Source organism: Corythoichthys intestinalis, chromosome 3 (genome assembly GCF_030265065.1).
Source record: "Corythoichthys intestinalis isolate RoL2023-P3 chromosome 3, ASM3026506v1, whole genome shotgun sequence".
NCBI lineage: Eukaryota > Metazoa > Chordata > Actinopteri > Syngnathiformes > Syngnathidae > Corythoichthys > Corythoichthys intestinalis.
In genome coordinates, this window is record NC_080397.1 from 62,955,866 (window position 1) to 62,974,237 (window position 18,372).

General features: G+C 38.8%; 1 protein-coding gene across 2 annotated transcripts; it reads right to left on the reverse strand.

The window, feature by feature from the left end:
* Positions 1-372: 372 nt before the first annotated feature.
* snx18a (sorting nexin 18a) lies at positions 373-16,965 on the reverse strand. Of its 2 annotated transcripts, XR_009062743.1 has the most exons (3): positions 15,322-16,965; positions 1,394-1,836; positions 373-1,291 (listed from the first exon to the last, which is right to left on the reverse strand). XR_009062743.1 is itself a non-coding variant. In XM_057831729.1 (2 exons), exons 1-2 carry the CDS (start codon positions 16,712-16,714, stop codon positions 1,580-1,582), a joined length of 1,650 nt encoding a protein of 549 aa, XP_057687712.1. In that variant the 5' UTR covers positions 16,715-16,965; the 3' UTR covers positions 373-1,579. The 2 variants fall into 2 exon arrangements, 1 of the variants encoding a protein (XP_057687712.1); XM_057831729.1 differs by having other exon boundaries at positions 373-1,836.
* Positions 16,966-18,372: the final 1,407 nt, after the last annotated feature.

Here is an 18,372-nt window from a genome sequence, read left to right on the forward strand (position 1 = left end):
AAAATTGTTTGCACTGTTGCTCTTGGGACCTGCAGCTGCTTTGAAATGGCTCCAAGTGACTTTCTTGACTTGTTCAAGTCAATGATTCGCTTTTTCAGATCCATGTATGTATATTTTTGACCCAGCAGATTTGATCACTTTTTCTGTTACCCATAACCAAACTTCACAAATGTTTTTTGTGACAAAGAAGTATCTGTTCCAATCACTCTATCGGAGAAAAATCAGAAGTTGTAGAAATAACTGGAAACTCAAGAGAGCCACGACATTATGTTCTTCACAAGTGTATGTAAACTTTTGACCACAACTGTATGTATGTAAAAACCTCAATAATAGACCCAAATAAAGTAATTTTAGAAACAATTTATTTCTCAACTTGTATTGCAATGCAACCAAAATCATGTGTGGTATAACCGCACAACACTTGTGACCACATCAGGCAAGAAGCCCACCATGTTCAAAAAGCATTCTTGGCAAATTTGACACATTTTGAAACATTCACTAACGATCGAGGAATTCATTTATTAAATGCACTTGATTTTCCGCACTATGAGTGGCACCTAAAAGCCTTCAATTTTCTCAAAAGCTGACAGTACACCTTCTATATGGATCAATATCATGGCATGACATTCCCTTTCGTGCAGCACTATCTAGTGGATGCATAACGCAACTCCAACCACTACTACTACTACTGCGCCTTATAATGCGGTGCGCCCTTATATGAAAACAGTTTTAAAATAGGCCATTTTTTGAAGGTGCGCCTCGCACTCCGATGCGTCTTACAGTGCGGAAAATACAGTCGTTTTTAGACCCGTTCAACATAAGCAAACCTATTTTCCAAATGCCCATTTTTTGTTGTTGTTGCACTCATATTTACACTTTTGGACACATTTTGCTTTCGGAATTGCACTGCTCAAAAGCTAAAAAAAAATTCCATAATATTATCATTTGCTGAGAAATAAATCTGACCAATAAAACCTTCCCATGTCTCATTCTAAGCTGTCTACGGCGAAAGGCTTTTTGTAAAAACAATTACAATTCAACATGTACATGATACAAAGCTTTAGTAACAAAAGGAGAAGGCACAGCGAGAGGACGTGTAAACACTTACGCAGTAGCCCATTTAAAAATGGTTTGTCAAGGCTCTGTTTCAGGATGTGACCCGAAATCAATAGGAAGTCCCCTGGAAACTGTCCAAAATAAACAGGAAGTGACCAATGATCCGGAAGTGGCGTAATGATCCAAAATATAGAGAAAGTCACCCCGGAATGCACCAAAATGTACAGGAAGTGCCCTAAAATGACAAGGAAGTGACCTGAAATTAACGAGTTGGCTCCATTGACAACAATAGACGTCCAATTTACTTGAACTGCGAGGACTAGCTGTGAATGCTCACGTTTCAGTGCCATTGACGGCACTAGGCGTCCAATCCATCGTGACTGCCAGTGAGTGAACTTATTTGGCCAAAATTGAACTGGTCCTGCCCACATAAGAACTAATTGCCATTAAAGTGGCCCCATGAAGTAAAATGAGTTTGACAGCCATTTTCATCCACGCGGTGGCAAACGAATTCCTCCGCTTTCTAGGCGTCGTCGTACTTGCGCAGCGCCTCCTCCAGCGTGACGGTGATTTTGCCGAAGAAGGCCATCTGCTGCGTCAGGAAGTGCTGCATTTGTGCCCGGAAGTCGCGCACGCGGATCCGGTGGAAGTGCTGGATCTCGGCCAGCGTGGCGCACGAGATGATGTTGCAGCGTTCGCTGACTCCGTCCGCCGCCTGCGCCGCCTCCATTTTGCCTTCCTCTACGTGACGCTGGCTCTCCTTGACTTTGGTTAGGGCGCCTGGGAAGAAAAAAATTTAAAAAACGAGAGCAAGATAAAATCTCTGTAAATATGGAAATCAATAATGGAGATAGAGCACATGTGTCAAACGCGAGGATCGGGGGCCAGACGCGGTAAAATAGGTAGGTAAAATCACATAAAATCACACTGCTTTTTCATGATTCCATTGTTTTCCACTGAAATAAAATGTCTCAAAATATCAAGACAGACTACTGAAGTCAAACACATTCCATCACTCTTTAACACAAAAATATTTCTGACGTCTGTGACCTTTTACCTATAAACAAACATATTTCTGATGTCTGTGACCTTTGACCTCATGACCCTAAAATAAAATCATCTCTTCCATTTCATTTTCTAAATATATTCTGGTAGTTTAAAAATCCCTTTATTCGTTCTGGAGTTATCTTGAACACAAAAAAATTCTGACCTCATATTTAAATCACCCGTTTTTCATATTACATTCTGCAAGTTCAATAATCCCTTTATTCCTTCTTGACTTATCTTGAACAGAAACACATTTCTGACCTCTGTGAACTTTGACCTCATGACCCCAAAACTAAATCACCTTTCATTTCATATTCTATTTCTAAACGCTTAAACGTTTAAAAATAGCTTAATCCATCCGTCCGTCCCTCCCTCCCTCCATCCATAATAAGAATAATTTATTTATTTATTCTGGCGTTATCTTGAACAGAAAAATATTCCTGATCTCTGTGACCTTTGACCTCATGACCCTAGATTTTAAATACACTCAATTTTATATTACAAACATATTCCGCAGCTTTAAAAATTTTCGTTCTGGAGTTATCTTGAACACAAACATATTTCTGACGTTTGTGACCTTTGACCTAAATACTCCAAATTTCAATCCACTATTTCAATTCATATTACAAACATATTCTGCAGCTTTAAAAATTTTCGTTCTGGAGTTATCTTGAACACAAACATTTCAGCCCTCTGTGACCTTTGACCTCATGACTAAAATTAAATCACCTCTTTCATTTCATGTTCTAAACATATTCTGCAGGTTTAAAAATGCTTTTATTCATTCTGGAGTTATTTTTCCACACAAACATTTCTGACTTATGTGAACATTGACTTCATGACCCCAAAATTAAATCACCTCTTTCATTTCATACTATAAATATATCCTACAAGTTTAATAAACCTATTCATTCTGGAGTTATCTTGAACACAAACATGTCTGACCTCTGTGACCTCAATACCCCAAATTTAAATAAACTCTTTCATTTTATATTACAAGCATATACCGCTAGTTTTAAAATCCTTTTATCCGTTTTGGAGTTATCTTGAACACAAAATATTTCTGACCTGTGTGACCTTTGACCTCATGACCCCAATTAAATCACCTCTTTCATTTCATATTCTAAACATATTCTGCAAGTTTAAAATCCCTTAATTGGTTCTGGAGTTATCTTGAACACATATTTCTGACCTCTGTGACCTTACACCTTATACCCCCAAAATTGAATCACCGCTTTCATTTCAAATTCTAAACATATTCTGCAAATTTAAAATCCCTTAATTGGTTCTGGAGTTATCTTGAACACATATTTCTGACCTTTGTGACCTTACACTTTACAACCCCAAAATTAAATCAACTCTTTCATTTCATATTATAAATATATCCTGCGAGTTTAATAAACCTTTATTCATTCTGGAGTTTTCTTGAACACAAACATATGTCCGACCTCTGTGACCTTTGACCTCAATACCCCAAATTTAAATCCACTCTTTCATTTCATATTACAAACATATACCACAAATTTAAAAATCCCTGAATTGGTTCTGGAGTTATCTTGAACACATATTTCTGACCTTTGTGACCTTACACCTTATAACCCCAAATTTAAATCACCTTTTTCAGATTACATTCTGCAGATTCATGAATCCCTTTCTTCATTCTTGAATTATCTTAAACACAAAAAAATTCTGATCTCTGTGACCTTTGCCCCCATGAGCCCAAATTTTAATCACCGCTTTTGTTTCATATTATAAACACATTCTGCAAGTTTAATAATCCCTTTATTCGTTCATGCGTTACACGATGCGGCCCAATGACAAAGATGAGTGTGACACCCCTGAGTTAGTGTTTCATCGTCTTCATAGTTCAACTTACCACATAGTTTTTGGTTCCAATGCTCATTTCCAGCTAAAATGTTAAGCCCAGAATAACATTGCAGTATATAACAAGATTTATGAGTTGACTAATCACAAAAATAACTAGAAAATGCCATTTTTGGAGAATTTGCAATGGTAGCTTTGCGGCGATGGTTGCTAAATCGGGTCAGTTTGTCTGGATTGAGGCATTTCGGGGTCATTTCCTGTTTATATCCAGTCACATCCTATTGATTTTGGGACATCATGGAGGTGCATGGACATGTACATACAGTACATTGGCGTCAATGGCATAGAGGGCCCCGGTCGAATCATAAAATGATTTAATGGAAAGTTTTTGGTCAAAAATCACAATAGACCACCAATAGAGATATGTTTTTGCATGTGCCAATGCAGAGTAGTGCTGCAACGATTAATGGATTAACTCGAGTATTCGATTAGAAAAAAATATTCAAATTAAATTAAATTTTAAAGTCTCGAGTATTCATTAAAGTGGCGTATTGGTTTGTTTTGAAAGTGTTTGCATTTAGTTTGATTAATTTGGGTGGATACACTGCCCTCTAGTTTGCCTCATTTCACAAGGCTGAATCCAGCTGCTCCCTGTTAAGACCAACAGAAGCTAAGTTTTTGTTTGAGCTAATTTTTTTTTTTTTTAATGCATTCGTAATTTAGTGTAAAGGTATATTTAGCCGTTTTTGTGGGAATATGTGTTTGAACTATTTGTTAAGAGCATTGTAAAAATAACGTTGGCATTTAATAGCATTTAAACTAGTGGACTTTTGCTATGTAAGTTAGCCAATTCTTGTTGTACGTATATCCTCATTTTTTTTTTTTTTTTTTTTTAATACCGTTTGGGCCTCAGGTCAGATATTTTAATTTTTTTGTTCCTTATCCGATTACTCGATTATTCGAACTAACTAGTTCATCGATCGACTACTAAAATAACATTGAGCTGCAGCCCTAATGTAGAGGTTCCTAAAATGTTGGGGTGGAAAACAATTGATGATTTGGGGGTATTTTCCAAGTCACTTCCTGTTAATAATGGGTCACTTCCTGTTGATTTTTTGGTGTACCAATGTAGATTTTTGCAGCTCTGGATTGGAAATCAACGGGAGTGAATGGAGGTTTTTGTGCCATTAAAATGAATGGCAAATAAGGACTATGAAAATGAATGGGTATGTTCATGTCAAATTTTGTCCAAAACGTTTTTTTGGTAAAAAAAAAAAAAAAAAAAAAAAAGAATACAAAATTTGTGTCCCTTAGTGTCCTAAATTTTTTTGATTTATTTAGAAATTTAGTCGCATTGACCATCTTTATAATGAATAGTGAATGTGACTTATGCCAAAGCCGTTTTTTTGTCATGTTACATTTGTGATGATATGTCGACTGACAACTAGTTGAATGACACCTCTTTTATAGTGTGGGACAAATAAGTATTAGGTCAACCACTAATTGTGCAAGTTCTCCCACTTGAAAAGATTAGAGAGGCCTGTAATTGTAAACATGGGTAAAGCTCCACCATGAGAGACAGAATGTGAAAAAAAAAAAACAGAAAATCACATTGTTTGATTTTTTTAAAGAATTTATTTCCAAATTACAGTGGAAAATAAGTATTTGGTCTATACCAAAAGTTCATCTCAATACTTTGTTATTTACCCTTTGTTGGCAATAACGAAGGCCAAACGTTTTCTGTAACTCTTCACAAGCTTTTCACACGCTGTCGCTGGTATTTTGGCCCATTCCTCCATGCAGATCTCCTCTAGAGCAGAGATGTTTTGGGGCTAAATACTTGACAAAATACTTATTTGCCCCACTGTATAAAAGAGGTGTCATTCAACTAGCTGTCAGTCGACATATCATCACAAATGCTATGAAAATATTTGATAAAGGTTGAAAAGTTACCTAGTGTTCCTTTAATTGACACCTGAACAACAAATGTACCAACTCGAAGCCACTAACTTTTCGCAGTTTGTATGCGAATGTCCAAATCTGTCCACTGGCACACACATTTTGCTCTAAAACGCAACGTGTGCGCGTAGGGACTTTTAGGCAAACACAAGAAAGCACCATTTAAGGAAAAGTTCCCCACCCACCGAGGTCAGTGGCTATTTCAAGGGCATGAAATGCCTGGAGGGATGACAAAATGCCTCCATTTGAATAATGACGTGATTCTACAGATGACTAAATCAAACGTTTGGACACTTGTGGAAGGATTCGTAAGCACATTGAGACACGATGCGTCGTAATCCCGCATTTTCACAACCAAACCAAAGTGCAGCCACTTCCTTAAACGCGCTCGGTGTCTGTAAGCCATCCTGTTGGCCAAATTTAGCAGTCAAAAACAAGTGGTGTCATGGGCAAACTCACTTGAAAGTAGAAATAAACTGTTTATACCAGGGGTGTAAAACTACAATTTGCCATCGATGATCAAATTCATTAACCGTCTTTTGATAGTTAAGGAATCCTTAAGAGGCTCTGTTAATCTACAAATGGCCCGAATCTGCTTTTTGGGCACGTTTAATAACACACTGTATATTTTATATGGCGGAAAACACAGAAAAGAAGTTTCTGCTCTTGCACTCCTCTTTAAAAGAAAGTGCCCTATTTTAAGCCAAAATAACTGTTGTGTTTGATAGAACTATATGTCTATATGTTGCAATAGCAGATTTATGGCGCATTAAATCCTCAAACTATTTTTAATAGTGATGCACGATAATGCATTTTTCAACAGATATCGATAACCGATAATTTCCTGCCCCTTCCACCCGATAACCGATAATGTCACGCCGATAATTCTATTCAAATATGTATGTAAAATTTTAAAGTATACAAAGATCAGATGTTACTGTGTAAAAATGTAATTTAGTGCTATTTTTTTCCACATCAAATGTGAACAAGTAGTAAATTCCAACAACTAAACAATGGCAATGACGTTGTGTAATGGTAAGCTTTTGGCAACAATTACTTAGAGAGTAAACACCCAAGTTGCACAAAAATGCCTTTAAAAGTAAGCCATTCATAACATATATCACATTACTACACTGCAAAAACACCTCCTTAAAACTAGCAGAAGTGGACAAAACTGCTTCGGTTGCGCACATTTGGAGGCTAAATCAAGTATATAATTATCGGATTGCATTATCGGTTGAATTTCGTTTTATCTGGATTATCTGTGTGACGTCATAATTGCCATTATCGGCCGATAATTAACGGTGACCGATATTATCGTGCATCTCTAATTTTTAATTTGTCCGTTTTATCATGAAAACCCCCGTTTACAGACGGCGCGCAACCGTTTTTGTTTCTACCCAGCCATGAAACGAAGGTAATTAATTATATTATTATATATCAATATTATTATAGAATTGTTAATTGATGACTAATATTTCGTTTGAAAAAAAAAAGACGACTTTAAAAAAATTATTCACTCGCATATTTTAAACTTTTAAACAAATGACGTCACAATGAAAAAAATGGTGTCTGTAAAAAAGTCACGGATATCTACCTCATAACTATCGCTTAACTGTATTTTTTTTTGTTACTGTCGCATTTTTCCGATATGTTAAGTGATAAATAATCGATCCAAACAAAGAACATTTGGAAAAAAAAAAACAACAACAACATTTAAAAGGGTATATGTATGAAAAAGAAAATCTCGACCACTCATTGATGTCTGCGATTTCTGCATCGCAACCCTTTTTATATTACCATGTTTCACCCATAAAATCGCAAAAAAATCCAGCTGTGACCATTCACAGCTGTGTATTGACACTCAGTGACACATGCTACATGGAGATTTTGGATCAAAACAAGGTAAGTACGCAATAATATCACGTTAAAGTCATGGCGTCTGTAATTCTGCTCTCACGTGCTCTTACCTCCAGATAGGATTTTGCTGTTCACACTTTTTTTTAAATGCCCTCCTGTTCAAAATTTTTCTTCCCCCAGAAAATTGAGATTTTAAGCTTTCCAATGATGTATCACACATGCAAATCGGACAATTTTGAAATTTGGCCAAATTGGGGGTTTGGCATTCTTTTTTGTAAAAAGTAAGCAATGAAAAAATACAATTACGCTATAGTTATGAGGTAGATATCGGTGACTTTTTTATGGACGCTAATTTTTAGAATAATAATAATGATAATTATTAATTATTAATAATTTAGAATAATAAATACGATTACTTACCTTCTTTTTATGGCTAGGCTGAAGCAAAAGCGGTTGGGCGACATCTGTCGGGGGTTTTCAGGGTAAAACGGACAAATTCAAAATAGTTCGGAGGCTTAGTGCGCCATGAATCTGCTACGGCAACATATAGACATATTGTTCTATCAAACACAACAGTTCTTTAGGCTTAAAATACAGCAGTTTATTTTAAAGATGGATGCAAGAGCAGAAACTGCTTTTTCAGCCTTGTCTGCGTTTTCCGCCATATACAAATACAGGTAGTTAAGTACAGGGTTAAGAGCGAGATTCAGTCCAACGCTGGCGACGTAACCCGAATTTCCGCGCAAGTTGGAATTAGCCCTTTAAGTACCCCAAAATAACTATTTAAAAAGTCCAAAAGTATTGCATTTTGTTTAATGACTGAGGATACACTGCCCTGTGGTGGCAGCGTTGGGTATGGCTGGACTGTCGCCTTGTATGACTGTGAAGCAGACTCAGACCTCGGACATGGATAAAGAGTAGCTGTGTAAGTTGTTTCAGCTAATATATGTTTGCGTATGCATTTGTAATTAAGTTTACAGCTGCAGTTTGCGGAGTTACGTGTGAGCGATTTGCTACGGGAATTGTAATTATGTTAGCATTCTTAGCACTTAAGATAGCGGACAAGGCAAATTAGGCTGATTTAATCTAGTAAATTCTAGTGCTGTAACGATTAATCGATTAACTCGAGTATTTGATTAGAAAAAAATATTCGAATTAAATTTTGTTGCTTCGAGTATTCCTTTAATTAAAGTGGCATTGTAATAGTTTATTTTGAAAGTGTTTGCATTTCGTTTTATTGATTAGGGTGGATACACTGCCCTCTGGTCTACCTCATTTCACATGGCTGAATCCAGCTGCTCCCTGTTAGGAGCAACATAAGCAAAGTTTTTGTTTGAGGTAATGTTTTTTAATGCATTTGTAATTTAGTTTATAGGTATACTGCCTGAACCATTTGTTAAAAGCATTGTTAAAAAAAAAAAAAAAAAGTTAGCATTTCATAGCATTTAAGCCAACGGCCTTTTCTTATGTAAGTTAACCAATTGTTCTTTTGGTGTACTTAGATTAATCGACTACTAAAATAATCAATAGCTGCAGCCCTAGTAAATTCACATATTGATCAGACTAGAAGGACGCTTGAACACCAATATTTTGGTTTCACGTGTTTTATTGTTAAAAAGCGTGTCATTTTGAACATAAGTGCACATATGTGTGTTACAGCTGAACAACTTCACGTTTCGTGAGTACAGAACATGTCATATCAATAAAGTATTTTTATTTTATTTTTAAATGCATATCTTGCTCTTGTGAAATGAAAGTGCAATCCTGCGTCGTTTGAACAAACACTCAGGAATTTTATTTTGTCTTTACTTTCACTGCTGTTTTGAAAGTGTAATCTTAGCAAGCCAAAATAAATATTATTTCAAACATAAACAAATTTGTTTTAAAATGTATTCCGCAACACGTTAAATGTTCGTAATCCGTAATTAGTCCAACTAACTGATAGATTAAACGAATCCCTCAATAATCGATAGCTGCAGCCCTAGTACAAATGTAAAAATACGCAAAATTGCATTTTTTTGAAAGCTGTTAGGAGGATGAAAAGTCAAGAATGACACTCACGAAGCTATTTGCCATTGGCAGATGTTTTACTATCTTGCCCACGAAATGATTCCATGGAGATTCCCCCACCGTACGTTGGCAGGTGGCACCATTCCCCACCGGCCCTTTTTATGTAATCCCCACTTACATAACACTCAGTTAGGCGAGCGTGCGACCTGAGCGGCAATCCACTGCTCATCGCCGCACACGTCCATTAGCGCGCATTTCAAGATTTTTTTCTCACTTCGCTGACAGCACAAACGGCGAACCCATCGTCCATTAGCCCTCAAGCTAATGGAGTCCCTGCGGAAGGGGAGATCAATCGTCCAGTTCAATGGAACTACTTTTCTTACTAAATCAAAACCCCACTTAAGTTACCGCACTTGGTGTGGTTTCATTTCCGTTTCAGACAACGTGTGAGATGTTGAGTTGTGAGAACAACTATGTGATGTTAGACATGTTGCAGCGGTCAGCATGACTGAGTCACCTATGTGAGGTCAGCCGACTCATGAATGATAGCACTTATGATGGAGTCAATGGGCCCAGTGTGAAATCGGAAAGTAAACAACTTTACCTTGGAATGTAGACGATTTGTATAAAAGCACGAGCATTCGGAATTGAAGAGGTTGACAAGAAATTTGAAAGATAGGAACATGTCATTTACGTTACTGAATAAAGTTGAAAATAGCAACATGATGATGCACTGTCATCCCTCCCATACTAAATTACTAGAGCTGGGAATCTTTGGGCACCTAACAATTTGATTACGATTACGATTCAGAGCCTCCGATTCGATTATGAAACGATTATTGATGCATCCCCCTCCCTTTAAAAAAAAAAAAAAAAAAAATGTTTTGCACATTTGTTCATTAGGCTACTATCAGTCACACAATGCGCCGCCAGGGACTCAAATCTTGCACTGCCAGACGTGTCCCCCTGCTGAAGAAAGTACACGTCCAGGCCCGTCTGCGGTTCGCTAGTGAGCATTTGAATGATCCAGAAAAGGACTGGGAGAATGTGTTATGGTCAGACGAAACTAAAATAGAACTTTTTGGTAGAAACACAGGTTCTCGTGTTTTGAGGAGAAAGAATACTGAAATTCATCTGAAGAACACCATACCCACTGTGAAGCATGGGGGTGGAAACATCATGCTTTGGGGCTGTTTTTCTGCAAAGGGACCAGGACGACTGATCTGTGTAAAGGAAAGAATGAATGGGGCCATGTATCGAGAGATTTTGAGTGAAAATCTCCTTCCATCAGCAAGGGCATTGAAGATGAGACGTGGCTGGGTCTTTCAGCATGACAATGATCCCAAACACACAGCCAGGGCAACAAAGGAGTGGCTTCGTAAGAAGAATTTCAAGGTCCTGGAGGGGCCTAGCCAGTCTCCAGGTCTCAAATCTGCGGAGGGAGTTGAAAGTCCATGTTGCCCAACGACAGCCCCAAAACATCACAGCTCTAGAGGAGATCTGCATGGAGGAATGGGCCAAAATACCAGTAACAGTGTGTGAAAAGCTTGTGAGTTACAGAAAACGTTTGGCCTCCGTCATTGCCAACAAAGGGTACATAACAAAGTATTGAGACGAACTTTTGGCATTGACCAAATACTTATTTTCCACCATGATTTGCAAATAAATTCTTTAAAAGTCAAACAATGTGAGTTTTTTTCCACATTCTGTCTCTCATGGTTGAGGTTTACCCATGTTGACAATTACAGGCCTCTCTAATATTTTCAAGTGGGAGAACTTCCACAATTAGTGGTTGACTAAATACTTATTTGCCCCACTGTAAATATATATAAAAGTGATATAAAAAAAAACTTTTAATATTTTAAAAAACAAAAGCCTGCCTTCAAGCTGCTGCGGGGTCCTTGTGGGGTCCTACCGTCAGTCAGTGGCAGCCACAGTTGCCCACAAAAATGCCAGATGTGTGTTTTTTATTGTCTTTTTTTTGTTAATCAGCCAATGCTATATTATATATATATATATATATATATATATATATACATACATACATATACGGGCTGTCAAAATTATCGCGTTAACGGGCGGTAATTACTTTTTAAAATTAATCACGTTAAAATATTTGATGCAATTAACGCACATGCCCCGCTCAAACAGATTAAAATGACAGCACAGTGCAATGCCAACTTGTTACTTGTGTTTTTTTGGAGTTTTGTTGCCCTCTGCTGGGGTTTGGGTGCGACTGATTTTATGGGCTTAAGCACCCATGAGCATTGTGTAATTATTGACTATTGGCGGGCTACTAGTTTATTTTTTGATTGAAAATTTTACAAATTTTATTAAAACAAAAACATTAAGAGGGATTTTAATATAAAGTTTCTCGAACTTGTACTAACATTTATCTTTTAAGAACTACAAGTCTTTCTATCCATGGATCGCTTTAACAGAATGTTAATGCAATCTTGTTGATTTATCGTAATAATAAAGAAATACAGTACTTATGTACCGTATGTTGAATGTATATATCCATCTTGTGTCTTATCTTCCCATTCCAAAAATAATTTACAGAAAAATATGGCATATTTTATTGATGGTTTAAATTGCGATTAATTACAATTAATTAATTTTTAAGCTGTAATTAACTCGATTAAAAATTTATAATAATCTAATAATAATAATCTAAATCCAGAGAAGGATGATTAGATGTCTGTCATTGTCAGCGTCAGTGAAAGACTTCCTAATAAATTTCACACGCAGACATGGTATTTATATATAGTGAGCCATGGATCGAACGGCGCATCACAAGGATTAATTCACATGATCCTCTTATCTCGTCTTAGGCCCGTCGCGGACATGGCGCTTTCTCCATGTGTCGTCTCACGAAGTCACGTCCTGTAGAAGGTGTACGTATTTTTGGGGGGTTCATATTCTACCCTCGAAAGGAAGCAATTGTGGCTTTCTCGCAAGCAGCGCCGACAAACGCAACAACTGTGTGTCATTGTGTCATTTCCAAACAATGTTGCCTCTCACGGGACGACCACATCGTGAGAACAATGTGGGGTTCGCTTGGTGTGGGATGTGGGCCTCAACTGACCTCCCAAAGGATTCTTGTTGTGTTGTCATTCTCCAGAATGGTCTCAAAAGCTAATTTTGCGGGTCAATTTTATGACTACGCCAAGGTTTTCTTCAATGATTTATAAGCCTGGCGGGTCGGCAGGCTAAAACGGGCTAAAGAATAAAGAGTACTATACTTTTTAGACTATGTATTGATATTGATATTCATCTGGTGACACTTTTGAAGGCATAATGGCGACATCTAACGGTCAATATGAAACAAGTGGTACGAGTCTGCTGTCAATTGGAATTAGATTATCAATAGGAGAGGTCCAACCCATGTAAGTGACCCGTAAATGCCCCAAAAGGAAGCGACTGAAAATCGACAGGAAGTGACGTGAAATGCCCCAAAATTAACAGGAAACGACCTTTAAATGCCTCAAAAGGAACATTCTAGAGTCACTTCCTTTTCAGCAACCCAAAATCAAGTGCCTCAAAATTCACAAGGACATGACATGTAAATGTCCCAAAATCAACAGGAAGTGACCTGTAAATACTCCAAAAACAAAAGGAAGTGACTGAAAATCAACAGGAAGTGACGTGAAATGCCCCAAAATCAACAGGAAGTGACACATCAATGCTCCAAAAGGAAAATTCTTGAGTCACTTCCTTTTCACTACCCCAAAATCAACAGGAAATGACCTGAATATGCTGCAAAATCAACAGAAAGTGACCCACCAAATACTCCAAAATTAACAGGAAACAACTTGTAAATGCCCCAAAAGGAACATTCGAGTCACTTCCTTTTCAGCAACCCAAAATCAACAGTAAGTGACCAGTAAATACCACAAAAAGAAAAGGAAGTGACTGAAAATTCTCCAAAATCAACAGGAAATGATCTGAAAATGCTCCAAAAGGAAGTGACTGAAAATCGACAGGATGTGACGTGAAATGCCCTAAAATTAACAGGAAATGACCTATCAATGGCCTAAAAAGAACATTCTAGAGTCACTTCCTTTAAAGTAACCCAAAATCGACAGGAAGTGACTTGTAAATGCCCCAAAATCAACAGGAAGTGACTGAAAATCAACAAGAAGTGACGTGAAATGCCCCAAAAAGAAAGGAAGTGACTGAAAACCAACATGAAGTGATGTGAAATGCCCCAAAATTAGCAGGAAGTGAACTGTAAACTCTCCAAAAGGAACATTCTTGAGTCACTTCCTTTTCACTAGTCCATAATCAACAGGAAATGACCTGACTATGCCCCAAGATCCACAGGAAGTGACTTGTAAAATCCCCAAAATCAACAGGAAGTGACCCACCAAATACCCCAAAATGAACAGGAAGTGACTGAAAATGGCCCAAAAGGAACATTCTTCAGTCACATCCTTTTCAGTAAACCACTTTCTGTTGATTTTCAGTCACTTCCTTTTCTTTTTTTGGGTACTAACAGGTCACTTCCTGTTGATTTTGGGGCATTTACAGGTCACTTCCTTTTGATTTTAGGCTACTGAAAATGAAGTGACTCAAGAATGTTACTTTTGGGACATTTACAGGTCACTTCCTGTTAATTTGGGGGCATTTCACGTCACTTCCTGTTGAATTTGGGGCATTTCAGGTCATTTTCTGTTGATTTTGGGGCATTTCACGTCACTTCCTGTTGATTTTCAGTTACTTCCTTTTCCTTTTTGGGTATTTACGGGTCACTTCCTGTTGATTTTAGGTTACTGAAAATGAAGTGACTCAAGAATGTTACTAATGGGGCATTTACAGGTCACTTCCTGTTAATTTTGGGGCATTTCACGTCACTTTCTGTTGATTTTCAGTCACTTCCTTTTTTGGGGGGGTATTTACAGGTCACTTCCTGTTGATTTTGGGTTATTTAAAAGGAATTGACCCAAGAATAATAATTTTGGGGCATTTCATGTCACTTCCTGTTGATTTTCAGTCACTTCCTTTTCTTTTTGGGGTATTTGCAGGTCACTTCCTATTGATTTTGGCTTACTGAAAAGGAAGTGACTCAAGAATGCTCCTTTTGGGGCATTTATGGGTCATTTCCTGTTGATTTGGGGGCATTTACAGGTCACTTCCCGTCTATTTCAGGTTACTGAAAAGGATGTGACTCATGAATGTTCCTTTTGGGCATTTACACATCTCTTTCTGTTGATTTTCAGTCACTTCCTGTTGGTTTTGGGTTACTGAAAAAGGAAGGAACTCAAGAATGTCCCCAATTGAATCGGAAATGACTCAAAATCAACAGAAAGTCACTTGTAAATGCTCTAAAATGAACAGGAAGTGCCCTGTAAATGCCCACGAAAGATTGGCTGGGATTTCTCGGGTTTCAGCGCCATTGACGGCGATAGACGTCCAATCCGGTCAAAATGAATTGGATGTCTAACGCAGTCAATGGCAGCTAATTTAAACACTATTGTAATGGAAGATTTTGCTGGCAACCTGTTGGTTCTTTTTCGATGCATCGATTTGACACAAATCAAATACGCGAATGAAGCGTGTTACCTTTTTGCACGTGGATGATGTCCGGGTAGTTGTCCAGGTGTCCCTGATAAAGCGCTAACAGGTCCATAATAGGCTCCAAATCCTTGGCGGGCTGCTCGGCGAAGTAATCCCCGATGGATTCGTAGGCTTCCCCCGTCAAGGAGATGGCCCGGTTGAGTCCGGCCGAGTAGACCTGCTGGTCCATCTCGAAAGCCTGGCTGAGGACCTTGAAGGCCACGCCCATTTTGTGGTACTCCTTCCGGAAGCCGCTCATCTGCTTGCGAGCGAACTCGCCGGCGGTGGCGTTGAGCTGCAGGGCGCCGTCGTCCATCCTTTTGGCGAAGGACTTGAAACTGTCGATTTTGCTCTCCACCTCCTGGAAGTCCAACGGGGCGGGCGGCGTGCTGATGGTCAGGAAGAAGTTGGCGCCCACCAGCTCGTCCCGCTCGGCCTTCCTCTTGCCCATCTTCCAGTTCTTCTCGTCGGTGCTGCTGCAGGTGAGGAAGTGCTGGAAGACGTCGCAGCGCGCCAGCACCGGGTGGCTGGTCATGTGGTTCATCCACCAGATCAGGCCCTTCCGCCTCTTGGAAATGAAGTCCTCCTCGAAGCGCCCCGTGGCCTGCTTCTCGGGGATGTGCGGCACCGAGATGACCGGGAACTTCTCCACCAGGCGGGCGTACAGCCAGTCGAAGTGCTTGTAGCGTCGGTGCACCTGCTGCTCGGTGTGCGTGGGCGTCAGCCTGTAGGACATGTAGCTCTTCATCCCTTTGAACTTGGTCTGCTTGGTGGGGTCGTGGATGGCGCAGGTGAACGGGTACGGGTTCTCCTGCCACTCGGGACCGTGCTGGCCCATCACCACGCAGATCTTATCCCCGTCCTTCACGAATCCCTCCGCCTCGCCCAGCACGAAGGCCTCGCCTCCGGACTTGACGAAGGTGGAGAACCGGTTCAGGTTCCGGCCGACCGTGGCCGAGCTTTTGGGGTGCTGACCTCTCGCAGCGGAGGATGTTGACACTCTGTAGCCGGAGGGCCCGTTGCCCTCAAAGTCCCGGGGGGTGCCCGGCTCGTCCGCCACGGTGGAGCTGTCGTCCCAGTCGTCGTCCCAGTCATCGTCGCTGGTCTGCTGGTTAACCTGCTGCTGGGCAGGAGGGGGGAAAGCGTTATCCGCCCTCCCTGTGGACGGCACGTTCGCGTAACGGGACTCGGGATACGCGTTGTTGTCGTCCTCTCGCAGTATCTCCACGTAGGACGCGGGGACGAGCCCCCTCTCGCCTTTACTATTGGTGCCCTCCAACCAGCCCTCGATGTCTTTCTCGCTGTGCAAAGTTACTATCTCGTTCTCGCGAACAGACACCTCGCCGGGGTTCTCGGAGTTAAAGTCGTAAATAGCCCGAGCCCGGAGGAGCTTCGCCATGCTTGGAATCGAGCGGGGCGTTGAGTTCCGAGCGGCAGCCCCGCCGGGGCTGATAAAGAGCAGCGCTGCCTAGCCCCCCTCCCTTAGCCAGCCACAAACTACGTACAAGTCGGTACTCACGCTTAGCAAAACGGCTTGGCTTCTCCTTGAGAGGGGGGCGTTGTTGTCTGCCGCGGGTATCTGCTCCTTTCAGCCCGACTGGCTCCGCTCCTCTTCGGACACTGCCCGCTCGCTGCTCGCTTGCTGCCTCCTGGTGCTGCTCAGCAACAGCGAAACGGTCAGGCTGGCTAATCAAAGGCGGAACTACGATCTACCTCACCGCCAGACAGGAGCAATCCATCCCACCCACATTTTTTTTCTTCTAATTCACATCAAATACAAAAATTGGCTGAATGGTTCACAGACATTTAGTACAGTAGAATAGAATAGAATAGAATAGAATAGAATAGCTTTTACTGGGATCATACAATGTACAACATTAGGGGAAGGGCTTCTCCTTTACAGTGCAAGGTCAGAAGTTAAAAAGAGAAGGAAAAAGTTGACATGTTGTTTTTTTGTCGAGAAAAAAAAATGACACAATTGTAAAAAAAAAAGCTGAGGTTGAAGCAAAAAAAATTTTTTTTACTTCAAAGCAAAATAAAAAAAAAAAAAAACATTAAAGCAAAGAAAAAATAAGATGAACAAAAAAAGAGAATAAATAAAGAGAAAAAGTTGAGGTAGCAGCAAAAAATATATATATGCTCATCAAAGCAAACAAAAAAATGACATGAAAGTAAAATATGAAAAAAAAGTTTAAGTCGAAGCAAAAAAAAAAAAATTGCTTTTTTTAACTTCGGATCAAAAAAAATCAATCAAAGCAAACAAAAAAACATCACATTGAAGCAAAAAAAAAAAAAAAAAAAGGTGAGGAACAGCAAAAAGAAATAAATAAAATACATCCAAAAAAAAAAAAAAAAGACACGAAAGTAGTTGAGGTCGAAGCAAAAAAAAAGTTTTTACTTCGAAGCAAAAAAAAAAAAAAAAAAAAAAAAAAAAAACACACAAAAACATCAAAGCAAACATAAAACATGTTGAAGCCCCCCCAAAAAATGAGGTAGCAGCAAAAAAAAAAAATTTTTTTACTTCAAAGTAAAAAAAATACATCAAAGCAAACAACAAAATGACATGAAAGCAAAACATTTAAAAAAAAAGTTGTTTAGGTCGAAGCAAAAAAAAAAAAGTTTTTTAACTTTGGATTAAAAAAAAATAGATTAAAGCAAAAATAAAATCACATCGAAGCAAAAAAAAAAAAAAAAAAAAAAAAGTGAGGTAGCAGCAAAAAATAAATAAATATATATATATATATATACATATATACATCAAAGCAAAATAAATAAATAATAAAAAAGACACGAAAGTAGTTGAGGTCAAAGCAAAAAAAATTTAACTTCGAAGCCAAAAAAAAAAAAAAAAAAAAAGATATGAAAGTTAAAAAAAAAAAAAAAGGTAAGGTTGAAGCAAAACCAAAAATACTTCGGCGCAAAAAAAAAAAAAACATCAAAGCAAACAAAAGAAAAAACAAAAAAAACAACAACAACGTTAAAGCAAAAAAACCAAAACAAAAAAAAAAGCCAAAAAAAAAACAAAAAAAAAAACAATAACAAAATCCATACAACATA